The sequence below is a fragment of the Bubalus kerabau genome, chromosome 8, assembly GCF_029407905.1.
Source record: "Bubalus kerabau isolate K-KA32 ecotype Philippines breed swamp buffalo chromosome 8, PCC_UOA_SB_1v2, whole genome shotgun sequence".
Lineage (NCBI taxonomy): Eukaryota > Metazoa > Chordata > Mammalia > Artiodactyla > Bovidae > Bubalus > Bubalus kerabau.
Genome location: NC_073631.1, coordinates 52,716,404 through 52,736,030, shown reverse-complemented (window position 1 = coordinate 52,736,030; position 19,627 = coordinate 52,716,404). Strand labels below are relative to the sequence as shown.

The following is a 19,627-nucleotide window of genomic DNA, read 5'->3' as shown; positions in this document are numbered from 1 at the left end:
GGTGATGGAATTCCAGCTGAGCTATTTCAAATCCTAAAAGAGGATGCTGTCAAAGTGCTGCACTCAATATACCAGCAAATTTGGAAAACTCAGCAGTGGCCACAAGACTGGAAAAGGTCAGTTTTCATTCCAATCCCAAAGAAAGGCAATGCCAAAGAACACTCAGACTACCACACAATTGCACTCATCTCACATGCCAGCAAAGCAATGCTCAAAATTCTCAAAGTCTTCAACAGTACGTGAACTGAGAACTTTCAGATGTTCAAGCAGGTTTAGAAAAGGCAGAGGAACCAGAGATCAAATTGCCAGCATCTGTTGAATCATAGAAAAGGCAAGAGAATTCCAGAAGAACATCTACTTCTGCTTCATTGACTACATTAAAGCCTTTTGCTGTGTGGATCACCACAAACTGGAAAATTCTTAAAGAGATGGGAATACCAGACCACTGTACCTGCCTCCTGAGAAACCTGTACGCAGGTCAAGAAGCAACAATTAGAACTGGCCGTGGAACAACAGACTGGTTCAAAATTGGTAAAGGAGTGCATGAAGGCTATATATTGTCACCCTGCTTATTCAACTTATATACAGAGTACATCATGAGAAATGCTGGGCTGGATGAAGCACAAGCTGGAATCAAGATTCCCAGGAGAAACATCAATAACCTCAGATATGCAGATGACACCACCCTTATGGCAGAAAGCAAAGAGGAACTAAAGAGCCTCTTGATGAAAGTGAAAGAGGAGAGTGAAAAAGTTGGCTTAAAACTCAACATTTAAAAAACTAACATCATGACATCTGGTCCCATCACTTCATGGCAAATAGGTGGGGATACAACGGAAACAGTGAGAGAGTTTATTTTGGGGGGCTCCAAAATCACTTCAGATGGTAACTGCAGCCATGAAATTAAAAGATGCTTGCTCCTTGGAAGAAAAGCTGTGACCAAGCTAGACAGCATATTAAAAAGCAGAGACATTAATTTGCTGACAAAGGTCCATCTAGTCAAAGCTATGGTTTTTCCAGTAGTCATGTATGAATTTGAGAGTTGGACCATAAAGAAGGCTGAGTGCCAAAGAACTGATGCTTTTGAATGGTGGTGCTGGAGAAGACTCTTGAGAGTCCCTTGGACAGCAAGGAGATCAAACCAGTCAATGCTAAGGGAAATCAATCCTGAACATTCATTGGAAGGACTGATGCTGAAGGTGAAGCTCCAATACTTGGGCCACCTGATGTGAAGAGCTGACTCATTAGAAAAGACCCTGATGCTGGGAAAGATTGAAGGTAGAAGGAGAAAGGAACGACATAGGACAAGATGGTTGGGCGGCATCACTGACTCGATGGACATGAATTTGAGCAAGCTCCTGGAGATGGTGAAGGACACACCCAAGTGACTGAACAACAGCAAAGAAGCAGAATATAGATGAGTACAGTTTTTAAAATTTTTTATTTTGAAAAAATGTATATTGACAGAAAAGTTTTAAGGCCAAGATACTGAACTTTAGATTCATCAACTGTCAGCATTTTGTCACATTTGTTCTTTCTCTCTTTTCCCTCCACCCCCATTCAAGAGTGTGTGGGGTGTGTGTGTGTGTGTGTGTGTATTTTGACTTAACCATTTAAGAACTGGCTGCAGATATTTTCACCATTCACCCTCCTAAATACCCGAGGGAAGTTTACACTGTTACAAGAGTATTATCTTATGAACAATCCATATTCAAGTTTCAGCAGTTTTATAATCTGTCCTGTCTATAGTACATACATGCATGCTAAGTTGCTTTAGTCATGTCTGACTCTTTGCAACACCATGGACTATAGCCAGAGAGGCTCCTCTGTCCATGGCATTCTCCAGGCAAGAATGCTGGCTTGAGTTGCCTTGCCTTTCTCCAAGGGATCTTCCCAACCCAGGGATAGTACCTACATCTCCTGCATTGCAGGCAGATTCTTTGAGCTCAGATTCGCTGAGCCACTGGGGAAACCACCTATCTATAGTAATTTTTCCTAATTTTGGATCATATATTGCATGCAGTCGCCCTTAGCCCTAGTCTCCTTCAGCCTCTAACAAATGCCTCAGCCCTTCTTGTCTTTCATGATACTGATATTTTGAAGACTCCAGGCCAGCCCTCATTTTAGAAGGTTTCAAACTATGGAATGGCCCCATAGTTTCCTATTACATTCTGGGTATGATACTCTATAGGAATATCACATCAGTGGTGCTGTATCCTTCATGAAACATCACAATAGGAGGTACACAATGTCAGTTTTTCCCATCACTGGGAAATTATAATAACATAGTCAAAGTGGAACCCCCAGTTTTCACCACTGAAAAGCAACAATTTTCACTTTGTAAATAATATCCTTATTATTTATTTATCCTTATTATTTGAAAGGGCACTATTGGAAAATCCATATATTATTCATACAATGGATTTAGCACTCATTGATGATTCCTGTCTGCATTAATTATCATTAGGTAGTTTTTAATTTTTTTATCTTAATCTGGTAATCTCTGTATTTGATGGGATAGTTAACCTTTTCATATTTAGTATAGCAGTCATATACCCGGCTACAAAAATTTATATATACTGTTTATTCTACATGAGAGTTTGTGTCCTTGATCCTTTAGGTTTTGAATCTACTTTAAAAATGGCAGGTGAAAGTTCACAGCACCTGTTAGGCCATGTCTGTAGAATAAGATCTGTAAAAACTGATTCCCAGAAAAATGTGTTCCCTAACCCACAACTTCATGCTGCCTGCTTAGGTTGATACTCAGTATAAACACAGGCCAATATTAAAAAGAAAATGCTGCAAACTTTGCAAAACAACATTGACACACCTCACTCCACCCCTATCCTGCCAAGTGCTTAAATTATCTTATTACGTGTGTATTGAACAACTGCTTCTGAATGTTGGATGCAATAGACCCCGACCTGTACAACAGCACCAACAGACACTGACTCCCCCTGCGCCAGCTATGTTAATAGTGTTTCACACAACACTTTAAAAAATGGCTCAAAAATTCAGGTATGCAACCTGGTATAGCCTGCTCCCCAACCGCTAAGTATCATTTTCTCTTAAAACTCTCACAGTAACTCATACTGTTTACAAAGTCCTTTGTCAGCACTTGATTTATCCTACCAGTCCCTCTATCTCACTTAAAACTGGGAATTAATGGTTTAGGGTCTCCCTGCTACCTAAAAATTATGATATGGCTAGGAACCAGTGGATGGACCAACTAAAAAAAAAAACTGCTCTAATTTATTAATAAGATAGCAAGGAGAGTTCTGGAGATGCTCAACCAGAACACGCAGTGGAGATGGGCTGCCCAGCAGGAGGAGACACACATTAGGAAGCCTCAGGACTCAGCTACTCGGAACCTGCTCCTGCTCACCCACCTTTCTTTCAGACATGACCCTGACAACTCATGGACTAAACGCTGGATTTTCTGAGTCTTCAGAGGAATAAAAGGCACAGATGGCAACTGCATAAACCCAACGTTCTGTAAGTGACTTACGTTCACTTTTGAATATTTACAAACTGTTAACAAAAACTGTACAACTATTTAGTTCTTAGCAGTTTATCACCACTAACTGCCTTGAGTAAAAGGACAGAGGACATTTGCTGTTTCTAGGACAAGGGGAGGCAGAAGTGGAATGTAGAGAGACAGGAAAGGGGTCTGGTTTGGAAGGGACCAGCCTTGGTCCCATTCTAACCCTTGAGTCCAGGGCCATGAAGCCAGATTGGTGCACCCAGTGTTAGAGAAAGAAACAGGAATTTCTTCCCTTTCGAAACTGCTTGACGTAAACTTTCAGGGCAACTCCGGCTTTGTTGATCATATAAAATTTTGGACTGAAAAGAATACCTGTGGCCTTGACATAAAGATGTTTGTCTTTAGACTTGAGATATCTGTATGTTATACTATGTTACCTGCTAAAACATTGTAAACAATACGCTTCCTGGCCTGGAGTTACCTTTTCCTCTCCTTCATCCTCGAAGGCTTGGCCATCTCCTGTTGTTCATCCCACGGTTCTTTAGATTCTGTCTCAGAATTAACTTCACTTTCATCCCAGGAAGGCTGTTTTTCCTTTGCTTGTGAAACAACTAGAATATAGCTTAGGTTCCTTGTCATAAAAGAAACAAAATCCTCAAAGTCAGGCTACAAAATAAAATAAAAATAATATTATTAGGCTCATGAAATGGATAGACTACAATGGTGACCCCTACCCAAGTCAAGGACCTCTTCCCCTTCATGACTATTGGTCAAGAGAAAGTTACTCACAAGCCTCCTGTTAACTAACACATCTCTGAGGGACAGAAGTTCACAGTTGGCAGGGACTGATCGTCAATGCAGTCTAATAACAATTGTTAAACTATAGGATGCTTCCAAATCAACTGGAGGGCTTGTTGAACACAGTTTTCTGGAGTCCAGTTCCAGACTTTATGATTCAGTAGGTTTGGGGTGGGGCCTGGGAACTGGATTTTCTCAAAAGTTCCCAGGTGATGCTGATGTTGCTGGTCCAACCCTTTTCCAGAGCCAAGAAAGATGGTCTGTGGGGGTGCAGATGGTTTACAAAGTGCTTTTCAGTAGAACTTTCTCTGATGACCAACATGCTCTGTGCTCGTCAGCATATGTAACCACAGGCAGCTGCTGAGCACTTGAAAAATGGCTAGTGCCACTGAGACTCTGAATTTTTAACTTTTTTTAACTGTAATGAATTTAAGTTCAAATGGCCACATGTATCTAATGGCTACCATACTGGACAGTGAATTTCTAGAACCTACATCTCCTGACACCCAAGCCATTGCACTTGCAAATACAAAGTCTTTACTGTATTACCCCAGACAAAAGAGAATTTTAAAAATAGCTTGATGAAAAGGATTTGCGTGTAGGTAAAGAAAGGATTAAAGCTTTCCTATGAAGTTTATGACAAGGAGCCTTCAAACTGGGATCAGAATCTATAGGAAAGGTCTGGATACTCACTTCCTGGGGGCTGATGCACAGAGTCTTAGAGGACACATATCATAAAGAGATCTTTGCTCCTATAGAACACAATCAGAGCATCCATTTTTGCTTGGCTGCCTCTATGTCTACTGGAGCTTTCTCCATAGTCGCTCTCTTTGGATTAACCATGATATGGACACCGCCAAGGAAATCTGGAGCTTAGTTGTTGGTCAGACTTATTTGTTTTTTCTATAATGAGAATACTAAACTTAGAGGAATCCACTGTATTTGACACACAGTGGATTTTTAAAAAAACTTTCTTACCTGGTCTACTATTTGACTATAGAAGTGCTTTACTTGTTCTTCAGTAAGCGGTTTCTTATCCTCTGCTTCTATGACAAATCCTGCCTTGATAATCTTCAATTAGAGAGCCAGGTCAGATCCAAATGGGTAAAAGTCAAGGACATTTGTTTCTTAGGCTTAACAAATCATCCAGATTTGAATGCATTACATGATTTTGCCTCAGCACAATCCATAAGGCACTAAGTTGCAAGAGGCCCAAAAATATGTAAACAAAGAAGGTTCTTTTCATGACCCCCCCACCAACCTCAGTGTTTAAATTTTCGTGGCTTGAACGAGAGACTCCACACTACTTCTATTATTTAAGTGAATTGTTTCCAGGTTAAAAAAAAAAAAAAACAACTAACTGAATTCTAAGGAAAGATATCACAGCTTTCTAAATTATTCAAAAAGACATACATTTATAAGCACTTTTAACCATTTATTTTCAAAATTATTTTAACCTTCTTAACTTTTTTCAAGGCTTACCTTTCTTAAATCTGTAACTCATAATCTAGTATATCTTACTCTGACAGCAACAAAAATATCCAAATTACAGGGAAGAATAGTATTTAAAATTCAGCCATGCTTTGTCTTAAAATTTTTTAATTTAATGACAAATTGTGTGTATGTCACTCAAGTATAACAATGTATAAAATGTGCCATCTACTTTATTGTAGTTTAATCAATGCTGCTTTGGCTGAAGAAAGAATGCATGATGGGAAATTCATAATGAGATATCCAATCCCTCCTGACATAGCTTCCCATGTGACCTCCTCTATTGCACATGCAGCATTCTTACAAATTTTAATATAATTTTGTTGTTTCAACACAAAATCTCTATTCAGGGGTCAGTAAAACCATAGCCCCTTCCACCACACATGCTTAGAAACAAAGTTTACTAGAACCACGCCCCTTTATTTACTGTCTTGTTGCCTTCTCCAGATGATGGCAGAGTTAAACTTCTGTGGCAGAGATCATATGCCCCATAAGCCTGAAAATAGTTACTATCTGGCTGACCTTTGGATTAGAATGCAATTTTCCTCCAAAAATTTTTTCTTTGGGCTCTAAAAGCAAAACCTTAAATGCTTCTTTAAATTATCATGTATCTAAAAGGACCATATACTTGTGACAACATCAGGGGATAATGCAAGCTAAGGTGAGCTTATAGCAAGTCTGCACTGATGATAACTAAATACAAAGACTTTGTCATCATCCAACATAAGAATGGCAATTTTTATCTTTTATATTGGATGCTAGTAGAGCAGAGTTATTTAAATAAGGATGTTGAGTAGGTTGAGCCTTTGTAAGACAAAACATCCAAAGCCTTTAGAGGTACCTAGTACCAGATGTTATTTATGTTCTAGTTTACTCTAAATGATAAGCTTGCCTCTACATTGAAAATTAATGGATTTTTTTTTACAATTAATTTAAACTATTTTTGGGAAATATTACTTACTTTTTCTTTAATTTCTTGAACTTTTCTAGCAGCCACAGCATCAGGCTTGATAATAACAATAGTGTATATTTGGTCTAGGAAAAAACAATGGATGGATTTCATTTTCTTGGCACAAAGTCTAGATAACGAAGGATTTGACAATTGCAAGCGTAAACTACTAATGTCCAGTGAATTTTGTCCATCAACAGCTTTGTCCTTATGGCATTGCAACTACCAAAGAGTTTCTACTTAGAATCAAAGTATATTTCCTGTATTTGCATGCAGGAGAAACTTTCACAAGAGTTTACAGTCAGAGGGCCAAAAAAAAGTGTAGGTGGGTACTAGTTACTTTATTTTTTTTGGCCACATTTCATGGCTTGTGCATCTTAGCTCCCCAACTAAGGGTTGAATCCGGGCCCTCGGCAGTGATGATGTGAAGTCCTACCCACCGGACCACCAGGGAATTCCCAGCACTAGTTATTTTAATACAATTCACGTGCATTAGAATCACACCAATGATCCACCCAGCTCAGTATCACTAGTGGCTGGAGTTTCAGTGCAAGCAAACATTATAAACCAATGGCTTAACTGTCTATGAATTTATCCACATTTATCTACACATTTTTATAACTAGTTTTTAGTGCAGAATAGCTCACCTAGCATGTTGTTTGCCTCTGATCCCTCCAAGGTATGAACACACATTCACTCACTCACTCAAAACAATCCAATGAAGGCAGGAAGTTGTTCGTCCATAAAGTAAACTAGAAGTGCAGGTCATCAGGGAAGAAATTTTTACAAGTTTTGGAAAGATGATAAAGGATAAAGTAGGAGGAAACTACTGTCCAGATTACTCACAGGGGACAGAAGCCCCCGGTCAAGTGTAATATCTGAAAGACTCCAGGCATAGAGACTGAAGGCAAGGCAAGGGGAGCAAAAGAGATTGCTTTTTAAGAGCTGAGTCTGGTATTGCACAAATCATCATTAATCCTACCAGTCCTTATCAATTAACATTAATGTCATTACAAGGTTTTTGCTGCAAGTGATGCTGTAATGAACATTATTCATGTACACCAATCCTTCACTATTACTTTATAGTAAATTTACTTGCCAACGCTTTCATAGTTTAGTTCCCCAGCATCCTCTGAATCTGAGTCTACAAACACAATTTCATGATACTGTGAAAAAGGAAAGCAAATAAAACAGTTATATTTTAATATGATAGTGAGAGAGTTTTTAGAAATTTTGTTTCTAGTAAATATGTATAATCAAAGGGATAGAAATTAAAGTGGAAATGTGCCTGCATTTATCTAACACTACTTTTCCCCAACCTTTCCACTAAAATAAAATAAGGAATATTTAAATAGTTGGGATGTGGAGACTATCAGGAATAATGCATATATGCTATATGGAGAAGGCAATGGCACCCCACTCCAGTACTCTTGCCTGGAAAATCCCATGGACGGAGGAGCCTGGTAGGCTGCAGTCCATGGGGCTGCTAAGAGTCGGACACGACTGAGCGACTTCCCTTTCACTTTTCACTTTCATGCATTGGAAAAGGAAATGGCAACCCACTCCAGTGTTCTTGCTTGGAGAATCCCAGGGACGGGGCAGCCTGGCGGGCTGCCGTCTCTGGGGTCACACAGAGTCGGACACAACTGAGGTGACTTAGCAGCAGTAGCAGCAGCTATATGGAAAATTCTTAAAAACAAAACCTTTAAAACTTAAGAGCACAAGGAATAAAATAAGAAGAAAAGATTAACAAGAAAGCAATAAGCACATAATCATTATGTTAAAAACTGAAAACATTTGTAAGCTTCAGGATCCATTCTTGACCATTGCTCCAAGTAATTAGGAGCAGAAAGATACTTCCTTAACTTATAAAAATAAATCTTTCTCAAAACAATAGCCAATTTCCTCCTATAGAGTAAAACCCTAGGATAACTAAGGGAGTCTTAGTTTCTGGAGAAGCCCTGAAAATGCTTCTGTGATTCTGTAAACTACCTGAAAAGTTTATATATTTACATATATACATTTTGAGGGCAAGAAGTTTGTATAATTATAGATTCTTAATGGACTACATAATCAAAAATACTTGTAAATAACTATATGGAAAGCATTCACTTCTGTTATAATCAGAAATAAGATAATTATGCCAGCTATAACTTCATAGTGACCTGTCTTGTATTTGTTGGATCTACCCTGACAAACAGGGCAGCCACTAACCACATAAGGCTATATTTGAGAGCTTGAAATGAGGTTAGTCCAAATTAAGATGTGCTATGAGTAAAAAATACACAGCACATTTCAAAGACTTAGTTTGAAAAGATGAATGTGGAATACCTTATTTCTTATATTGACTACATCTTTTTTCTTATTTTATTGAAGTATAGTTGATTTACAATGCTGCGTTTAATTGCTGCTATAGAGAAAAGTGGCTTAGTTATACATATATACTTTTTCATAGTCCTTTCCATTATGGTTTATCAGAGGATATTGAATATAGTTCCCTGTGCTGTACAGTTTATACATCTAATAAATAATAGCTAGCATCTGCTAATCCCAAACTCCCAATCCTCCCCTCCTTGGCCCCCTCTCTCCCTCAGACACTGCAAGTCTGTTCTCTGTATTTGTGAGTCTGTTTTTGGTTCATAGATATGTTCATTTGTGTCATATTTTAGATTCCAAATATAAGTGATATCATATGATATTTATCTTTCTCTTTCTGACTGACCTCACTTAGTATGATAATCTCTAGATGCATCCATGTTGCTGCAATGATTTTGTTCTTTTTAATGGCTGAGTAATATTTCATTGTGTGTGTATGTATGTGTGTGTGTATATATATATACATACACCACATCTTCCTTATCCATTCATCTAGGGGTGCATGTATTGTTTTGAATTATAGTGTTGTCTGGGTATATGTTCAGGAGTGGGATTTCTGGGTCATATGACAACTCTATTTTCAGTTGTTTGAGGAACTACCATACTGTCCTCCATAGTGGCTGCACCAGTTTACATTCCTACCAACAGTGTAAGAAGGTTCCCTCTCCTCCACACCCTCTCCAGCATGTATTATTTGTAGTCTTTTTAATGATGGCCATTCTGACAGGTGTAAAGTGGTACCCCATTGTAGTTTTGATTTTCATTTTTCTAATAATTAGTAATGAAGATCTTTTCATGTTCCTGTTAGATCTCTGTATGTCTTCTTTGGAGATATGTCTATTTAGGTTTCTGTCCATTTTTCAATTGAGTTGTTTTTTGTTGTTGTTGTTGTTATTGAATTGTAAGAGCTCTTTGTATATTTTGGAAGCTAAGCCCTTGTTGGTCACATCATTTGCAAATATTTTCTCCCAGTTCATACATTGTCTTCTCGTTTTGTCTATGGATTACCTCATTGTGCAAAATCTTGTAAGTTATATTGAATACATCTTTAAATGGGCATGTTTTTAATATGTCAGGTGCAAGAAAAGATGTTTGAAAATTAATTTCACCTGTTTTATTGTTTTTAAATGACTAGTAGAATATTAAAATTATGTATGTGACTCACATTATGGCTTGTATTTTATTACTATTATTGCACTGCTGCTGCTGCTGCTGCTGCTGCCGCTAAGTCGCTTCAGTCGTGTCCGACTCTGTGCGACCCAATGGATGGCAGCCCACCAGGCTCCCCCGTCCCTGGGATTCTCCAGGCAAGAACACTGGAGTGGGTTGCCATTTCCTTTTCCAATGCTTGAGAGTGAAAACTGAAAGTGAAGTCACTCAGTCGTGTCTGACTCTTAGCGACCCCCTGGACTGCAGCCCACCAGGCTCCTCTGTCCATGGGATTTTCCAGGCAAGAGTACTGAAGTGGGGTGCCATTGCACAAGGCAATTGATGAGAAACCTAAATAATAGAAGTGTCCAACAAAATGGAATAAGATAAAATAAATATCAGATATTAATAAATTTCTTACATATCCACTATTATTAATTAAACTAAGATGTCATTCTGCAAGGATAATGAGAATAACAATAAAACCAGAGTACAGAGCACACATAGCGAAAGCCAGATGCAGTATAGTAATTAGGAGAAATGTTTAAAAGTCATTCTGCCTGACTTCAAATACAGCCTACTAGCTACCTGTTTCTAAGGAAAGGACATGTTTCTAAGCCTGTCTTATTGAGCACAAATACTTCATAAGGTTCCCCTAGGTTCAGATTCAAGATGCAACATAGGAGGCTCCTGAACTCACCTCCTCCCTCAGACACACCAGACCTACAGTTATTTGTGGAACAGTTCCCTCCGAGTGAAATCCAGAAAACAACTGGACAATTCCTATGCATCAGACAGATGAGGAAAAAAAACACATGCAAATTGGGTAGGAGAGGCTGAGTCACAGTCTCACCATAAACTCCCTCCCCTACCCAGAGGCATAAAATGGAGAGGGGACTCACAACTCCCAGCATCCCCCAAAGGAGTGAAGGGCTTGACACCAACATTGAGTACCCCCAACTTTAAGACTTCCAACAGAGAGATGGGGCCCCCAGTGCTTGGCTCTAAATGAAGCCCAAGTTAGTGGACGAAGGAAATAAAGATCAGAGCGGAAATAAATAAAATAGAGACTATAAGACAATAGAAAAAAATCAGTGAAACTAAAAGCTGGATTTTGAAAAAATACACAAAAGAGAACTTTAGCTAGATTGTGAGGGAAAAAAAGAGAAGACTCAAATAAATAAAATTAGAAATGAAAGAGGAGACATTATAACTAATACCACAGAAACACAAGGATCTTAAAAGACTATTATGACCAACTATGAAATGATTGTCTCAAAAAGCACTCCCATGTTCATTGCAGCCTTATTTACAACAGCCAAGATACGAAAACAACCTAATGGACACTGATGATGGATAAAGGTATTGTATCTATACACAATGACATCCTACTTATTCATAAAAAAGGAAGAAATCTTGCTATTTGCGACAACGTGGATGGAGCGTGAGGGCATTATGCTATGTGAAATAAGTCAAAGAAAGATAAATAGTGTATGATCTCTCTTATATGTGGAATCTAGAAAAAATGAACTCACAGGCACAGAGAACAGAATGGTAGTTGACAGCAGCAGAGCGTGGTGAACTGGAGAATTGGGTGAAGGAGGTCAAAAGGTAAAACCTCCAAATAAGTTTGGAGGGCATAATGTATAGCATAATGACTATAGGTAATGATATGTATCGTGTATATGAAAGTTGCTGAAAGAGTAGATTTTTAAAACTTTTAGTGACAATTTTTTTCAGAAAAAATGACATGACAAATGTCAACTAAGTGTGGTAGTTGTTGTTCGGTTGCTATGTCCAATTAAGTGTAGTAATCATTTCCTAATATCCACATACATCAAATCATTAGGGTGTATACCTTAAACTAATAAAATATTAGTTGTCAATTATATCTCAATAAAAGTGAGGAGTAAAATGGTTTCTGTAAGGATTAAATGAGGATATCTTTTTTAAAATCTTAGCAAACAGTAAGTCCTCAAAAATTCCTAGTTATTATAACTTCAAAAAGAAGTAGAGGGGGTGGAAAGAGTGAGGGAGGGAGATACAGAGAGAAAGGAAGGACAAAGATTCCCTGAAAAACAAGAAACCTGAAAATATAAAGGAAAATGCGCTTGGATGAGAAAAATGACTATTGTAAATGTAAATCCCCTATGCTTGTCGTTGTCAGTTTACCATCAAAATATTCATTTTTTTCCTTAATGCTTATACTTTGTACACACTAAGGATATTAGCGCATTGAGACACAGTACAAACATTTCTCCAAGTTTGCCGCTTTACTTTTATATTTTATTCAAACTTTTAAATAAATATATCAATTTTTTTCTTTTTTGATATGTTTTATATTATACTTTCAAGGCCTTTCTCAACCTTTGACAAAATAAATGCTTTTCAATATTTTCTTCTAATACTTTTATGTTTTGTTTCTTCATAGGTCTTTCATTCATATGAAATTTGTTTATGTCCATGAGGAAACGATATAACTTTCTTATATAAATAGCCCAGTATTACTGTTTTATGAATTTTTAATCCTTTCCAGATTTAAGCTGATAGTTTTTATAGCAGATACTTATACAGCCTTGAGCCTATACCTTCTCATAGTTTTTATTTTTCATTATTTCTCAGCTAGTCTTTACTTTTTGTTTCTTAAATTCACACTTCTTGTTTTTGTTGTTGTGTGTGTATATGTGTGTGCATGTTTCAATATGTCAGTCCTATTTATCTGTCTATATCTGTAATCACTTTCCTATGTGGCTTTCTTTCTTATGGTATATTATGTTCATAGCTCTACATGCTATATGATTCATTTCAAAATTTCAAAATATTTTATTTCTTATTACCAAGCAGTACACTTTGCACACATAGGATCTTATTCTAAGCATCATATTAAAGTATAATACTTATTGTTCATTTGTCAGTTTATCTTGGCCCTCTTTTCATATCAATAAACAGAGATAGAATGTACTAAATAATACTTTACTGTATGAATTCGTATAATTTATGACACATTACAACATTTATGTCATATATTCACTATTGCTAGGTATTTAGATTGGTTCCAAAATTTTAGTAACATAGACAACACTGAAATAAATAGCCTTTTCTTTCTTTGTCTCATGATCTTAAGGAAACGTAATGGAATGTAATTGTCAGTCAAAAGATACATGTTTTGTTTTAAGCCTTTGATTCATATTATCAAAATATTCCCAACAAGGTTGCACCATTTAGATACCTAGATAGTTATAAAACTAGGGGAAACACTTCAGGAAAACAACAAAAAAGATGAAATACATCATTTTGAAAACAAATTTTTTAAAATAAAATTGTTAGTAATTCAAAGTATTACCTGAGGGCGAACCATTTCACCTGCTGCAATTTTCCTCTCCTCATTGACCAAGGCAATAATTTTTTGATTCACAAGTGGTGCATTTGCACCCTGGATTTTTGCAACAATTGTGCCATTCTATAAGGGGAAATAAAAGCAGGAAGGAAATTCATTTTCAGGATAAGTCAAGAATTAATACTTCAACTGGACTAAGTCACCCCACTCTGACCCACATCCTCACCAATCCTTTTTTAGCTACTGTAATTAGCCATTTTAAAATAAATATTAGTGGTATGAAAGTATGTCCATTTGGTAAATCCACCTCTTGGAGTTCTACCTCTAATTCATCTGTTAGATGATTAGATCTACCACTAATTCTCCTACAACCAAAGACAGGCCATCCATGCATTAAATTTTACTAGCTCTGTTCAGGCCTCTCAACATTACTCTCCTTCATTATTTTTGATATTATTTCCCTTTTGTTTGTTTTATAACATATACTTACTGAACACTTGTGTACTATCATTCTTTGGTATTGCCTTTCTTTAGGATCACAATAAACTGTGGAAAATTCTGAAAGAGATGGGAATACCAGACCACCTGACCTGCCTCTTGAGAAACCTATATGCAGGTCAGGAAGCAACAGTTAGAACTGGACATGGAACAACAGACTGGTTCCAAATAGGGAAAGGAGTACATCAAGGCTGTATATTGTCACCCTGCTTATTTAACTTATATGCAGAGTACATCATGAGAAATGCTGGGCTGGAGGAAGCACAAGCTGGAATCAAGATTGCCGGGAGAAATATCAATAACCTCAGATATGCAGATGACACCAGCCTTATGGCAGAAAGTGAAGAAGAACTAAAGAGCCTCTTGATTAAAGTGAAAGAAGAGAGTGAAAAAGTTGGCTTAAAGGTCAACATTCAGAAAACTAAGATCATGGCAACTGGTCCCATCACTTCGTGGCAAATAGGTGGGGAAACAGTGGAAACAGTGGCTGACTTTATTTTGGGGGGCTCCAAAATCACTGCAGATGGTGATTGCAGCCATGAAATTAAAAGACACTTACTCCTTGGAAGGAAAGTTATGACCAACCTAGACAACATATTCAAAAGCAGGGACATTACTTTGCCAACAAAGGTCTGTGTAGTCAAGGCTACGGTTTTTCCAGTGGTCATGTATGGATATGAGAGTTGGACTGTGAAGAAGGCTGAGCACTGAAGAATTGATGCTTTTGAACTGTGGTGTTGGAGAAGACTCTTGAGAGTCCCTCTGACTGCAAGGAGATCCAACCAGTCCATCCTAAAGGAGATCAGTCCTGCGTGTTCATTGGAAGGACTGATGTTGAAGCTGAAACTCCAATACTTTGACCACCTGATGCGAAGAGCTGACTCATTTGAAAAGATCCTGATGCTGGGAAAAATTGAGGGCAGGAGGAGAAAGGGACAACAGAGGATGAGATGGCTGGATGGCATCACTGACTCGATGGACGTGAGTCTGAGTGAACTCCGGGAGTTGGTGATGGACAGGGAGGCCTGGCGTGCTGCGATTCATAGGGTTGCAAAGAGTCGGACACGACTGAGCGACTGAACTGAACTGAACTGTGTACTATCATTGTACCAGGCATGGTGGTACGAGATAATAGTCTTGGTTTTTGTTGTTGTTCAGTTGCTCAGTTGTGTCCAACTCTTTGCAACCCCATGGACTGTAGCCCGCCAGGCTCCTCTGTCCATGAGACTTACCAGGTAAGAATACTGGGGTGAGTTGCATTTCCTTCCCCAGGGGATCTTCCCGACCCAGGGAGCAAACCCACATTTCCTGCATTGCAGGCAGATTCTTTACCACTGAGCCACTGGGGAAGCCAGTAGTCCTGGTACCATATAATTATTTTAAAAAAAAGAAAAAAACCACAAACCCATGTGAGATTAAAACCATGACAGGAACCACTAAGGGAGGTACAAAGAGCTGGGAGCACCTAGAAAAGTTTATTCTGGTTAGGTAGATTAGTAAAAGTACTTATCAATGTCAGGAAGTGATTCTTGGTTTAAAATGTGAAGGACAGGTAAGAAATAAAAAGAAGAAAGATCATTCTAGGCAAAAGGGAATAGAGACGTGAGGGTCCTATGGCTGGAAAGAAACATGGTAAATAAGAAGGCCAGCAGAGAAACTAAGGGAAGGCCTGATATGAGACAGAGCCCAATAGCTAAGGGGAGCCAGAATGTGCAGGGGCTTGGGGGTCTTGGGAGGATGCAACCTTTATCCTAAGTGCAGTGGAAAGACTTTGAAATATTTAAACAGAGGCAGGGATCACAATTAGAACTTCTGTTTGTATAATCATTTTACCTACCATATGGAGAAAAGGTTAGAGATGGACCAAGAGAGGATGTTTGTACACAAATCAGAAGCTACTCTAGAGGTGAAATGGGAGAGATGGGAGCTCAGTCTATGGCAGTGCTGTTAGAAATGGAAACAAGGAGATGAGTGTGAGGCAAGCTTGGGTGATGAAATGACAGGACCAAGGTCTGGTGTGGATGCTGTGTAATATAAGAAGTCACTAAGATGACTTTTCTGTTTCTGGCTTGAGAAACTGGGTATGTTAAGATATTACTCACCAGATGAGGCAACACTAGAAGATAACATTTCCAATGGGGACGCGGAGGGCAGGAGGGGTCTAGTATTGGACCAGTTCATTGTGAGATGTCCTTGAGCTATCAAGAGGAAAGATCAAAGGACCGGTTGGATACACAAGTCTGGTGCTCAAAGTGTAGGATTTAGCTGAAGACATATACTTGAGTTATTGATATATAAGAGGTGACAATTTGAACTGTGGGAGAAGTTTTCTAAGGAGATTTATAGCATAATGAAGTCAATATATAATGGCTGAATAAAGAAAGGTGAACCTGTAAAGGAGAATGGGTGGGGGGGATGGTGAGTAGCATCTAGGAAGCAAAAGAAAAACCAAGTCACAAAAGTCAAAAGAAGCAACTGTTCCAAAAAGGAGGGCATGACCACCACATTTAATACATTTGAGAGGTACAGAATGATGAAGACCTGAAAGCATTCACTCTGTTTAACAACAGGCTGGTAACTGGATACATTAGCAACAGCCAGTTTGGTGGAATAATCTAAAAGAAGTTTGATTGAATGGGTTGAAGAATTAATGGGATGAGAAGAGATGGAGTGAAAATATAGAAACTCTTCCAAGAAATTTAGCTCTGAGGTAGAGCAGAGAGGTGAGTGGAGGCTGGAGAAGGACATAGTATCAAAAGAAATTTTTTTTAATTGGAAAGATTTAATCATATTCAAAGGCCAAAGAGAAGAATCCAGTTGAGAAAGATGTGAATGAAAACTGACACTCTAATTACCATTTACCACTAAAATGGACCTCCATGAGCTTTCTAATATCCCTTGAGAAAGCCCTTCCTGCTAACAGGCTGGAATGAATTTGTTGTCAGCTAAGAACACTGCCCAAAACAAAGGTGGTTTTGTAGTCATGGATTGAGATTCTTTTTTTTTTTTTTTTTTAAGTTTTAATTTTAATACAATTTTTAAAGGTTGCTTTACATTTGCAGTTATTACAAAATATTGGCTATATTTCCCATGGAGATTCTTGAATTAGGATTTTGAATATGGGAGCAATGGGTGATAACAAAGTGAGGCATAACTACAGGAAGTGAGTTGGAAGAGAAGTTCATTGGTAGTTAGGAGAGGCTAGGATCCCGCAGTCCCAGGATGATGATAGCATGTGAGCATGAAAGGAAGATTTTGAGCCCTGTCTTCAGGTGGACGTGGGTCTGCTGCTCAGACCTGCCTCACTTGGCAGGGGATGGCCACCCCAAAGCTGCAGACTCTATGTGGGCCACCTGCCCAGCCTCTCCTCCTGAGTCCCAGGCTCCCAACTACTGCTGCTACTGAAGCCACCTCAAGGGCACGCTAACCTGTCAAGCCCATTCCTGCCTCTGGTTGGTATTCATTCTGGTTCCCTGAATTATATCTAGGCCAAGGGTCTGCAAACTATGACCTGTACAGAGATGATACTTCTGCAAAACTGAAAATACTTACTGTCTGACCCCATATAAACAACAGCTTGCTACCCCTCAGATAAATCATCAAATCTTTCCTATCCAGTTGACAGCAAGATCTATAGTGCAATTTTTAAAATTCAGTTAACCGTATCGTTCACTTCCCTAAAAGAGCTGCAAGATTATTGTTTAACAGAAGCAAAAAGTTATATTTGAGAAGTGTTTTTAAAATAACTGTTTATAATATCAAAAACGGTCTCTTCAACAGCAAAGACACGGTCCAAACCCTCTCAGGGAAGAATTTCCTTTTTGTTCTGTATCACACAAGCAAGCAGTTACCTGACTCTTCTTTTAGAAACCAGCACTTATAATATTTTTTGATTATTAAAGTTGCTTATCTTGGAATATTTGGAAAATATAGAAAAGTATAAGACAAAAATTTAAATTATATATACTTCCCCCATACACAGAAAACTTCTATTAGCATTCTGGTGCTACCTACCTTCTTTCTATACATTTATAAATAGAGAAAAGCAAACTATATTACAAAATAGTGACCATATAAATATTTCTTTGCATTGATATATATGAATATTTATAACCAATTCTCTTCTACTGGGTACCTAAGAAATTTCCAATTTTTCACTCCTATAATAATTCATTCTATAATAAAAATCTCTGATTATTTTTCTTAGGAAAGGTAAATACCATTTTGTTTTTCTTTTCCATGATAAACTCAGTGTATGGTAGTCTAATCTTCACAATGCAATATGAGCTCCTACACGTCAAGTTATGAAATATGTTAATAGACAAGCAAATGTAAGGCAAAAGAAGTCTACAATTACTATCATCAGAGAAGAGTTCCAGTCATTGTGCAATGTTATTTGCTCTTTAGCTGTGAATTGGAGTCTGATGATACACTTGAGATGATAAACACACTTACAACACTGAAGAGAAAAACAGGTTCACATTTGTCTCTAAATGGCTGGAGAGTCACAATGCTGTCAGCTTCTGCCTAAAAAAAATTATTTCATATAATGATAAAGGACACTATGTTCAAGTCATTTGATGTGCTATATTCAAAAAATGCAGAGATACATAATTATGTTTATGTTTACTACATTTCCTGAGTATGTTATAGTTGTATTTAGAATCAAGTTACACATATTCTGGCAATTCAGACCCTATCTCATTTGGCTCCAACCTTCCTTCCCAATCTTCATCCTTACAGTTCCCAGCCTGCAGCTAAACTCATTTCCTCATAGACTGCTTCAGTCTATGAGGGCTTTTCCCCTTGTTACCTGCTCCTTCCCTTCCTTTTCCAACCCGGCTCAAGTGTCCTTCCTCCAAGAACTCTGCTTTGCTCCCCCTTCTGCTGTAAATCATCTTCCCTCCACATAACACTTCATCGCCCTTCTCTCAGGGCACCAATCGTCCCTTTCAATCCTGTACTACTGTTGTACGAACCTAGTTCATGTCCTCTGTTAGAAAGTGAACTACATGCACAGAGAATCATACACACCCTCGCATGTCACCCCCCACCTTATCAGTCAGAGCTTCCTAAGTGTTTTTTTAATAAACTGGTTGTCAGATTTAAAACCCTTTGATTTTAAAGTTTTCTCACAAATTTCAAGTTGTCTTAAATTGATTATCAACAACTATGTATTAAATAATAGTGTTCTTGCAAATTAATGTAACATCCCTTGGGCCAGCTATCAGGATGTGTGTTATAGGATCTTCTATATAAGAGTTGGTTTTGGAATATAGAGTGATTGTTTCCAAACTGGGTTTCTAGAGGTTCCCCAACCATGGCCAAGGATAGTGAGGTGCAAGCCAAGGCAGGGTCCCTCAGCCCTATGGCAGCCAGAGGGGCTATGTTGTAATCATTTTTTTTTAACACATTGGATTCTAAATCACTTTCTTTCTTTCCCTTTCTTTCCTTCCTCTTTCTCTATTTTTCTCTTTTCAAAAAAGTAGGCTTCACTGCTTTCAAAAACAGAAAGAAAAAACTTAAAAGGAACTAATCTATAATA

At 38.1% G+C, this 19,627-nt stretch overlaps 1 protein-coding gene across 1 annotated transcript in view; it reads right to left on the bottom strand.

Annotated features, from left to right (window-relative positions):
* NME8 (NME/NM23 family member 8) overlaps positions 1 to 19,627 on the bottom strand; it is a 40,223-nt gene that overhangs the window by 16,020 nt on the left and 4,576 nt on the right. Inside the window, exons 5-10 of the mRNA XM_055589641.1 lie at positions 18,538 to 18,609; positions 13,591 to 13,707; positions 7,822 to 7,888; positions 6,735 to 6,808; positions 5,261 to 5,353; positions 3,966 to 4,150 (exon numbers count right to left, since the gene is read on the bottom strand). Of these exons, the coding sequence (XP_055445616.1) occupies positions 3,966 to 4,150; positions 5,261 to 5,353; positions 6,735 to 6,808; positions 7,822 to 7,888; positions 13,591 to 13,707; positions 18,538 to 18,609 (608 nt within the window). The remainder of the gene's footprint in view (positions 1 to 3,965; positions 4,151 to 5,260; positions 5,354 to 6,734; positions 6,809 to 7,821; positions 7,889 to 13,590; positions 13,708 to 18,537; positions 18,610 to 19,627) is intronic.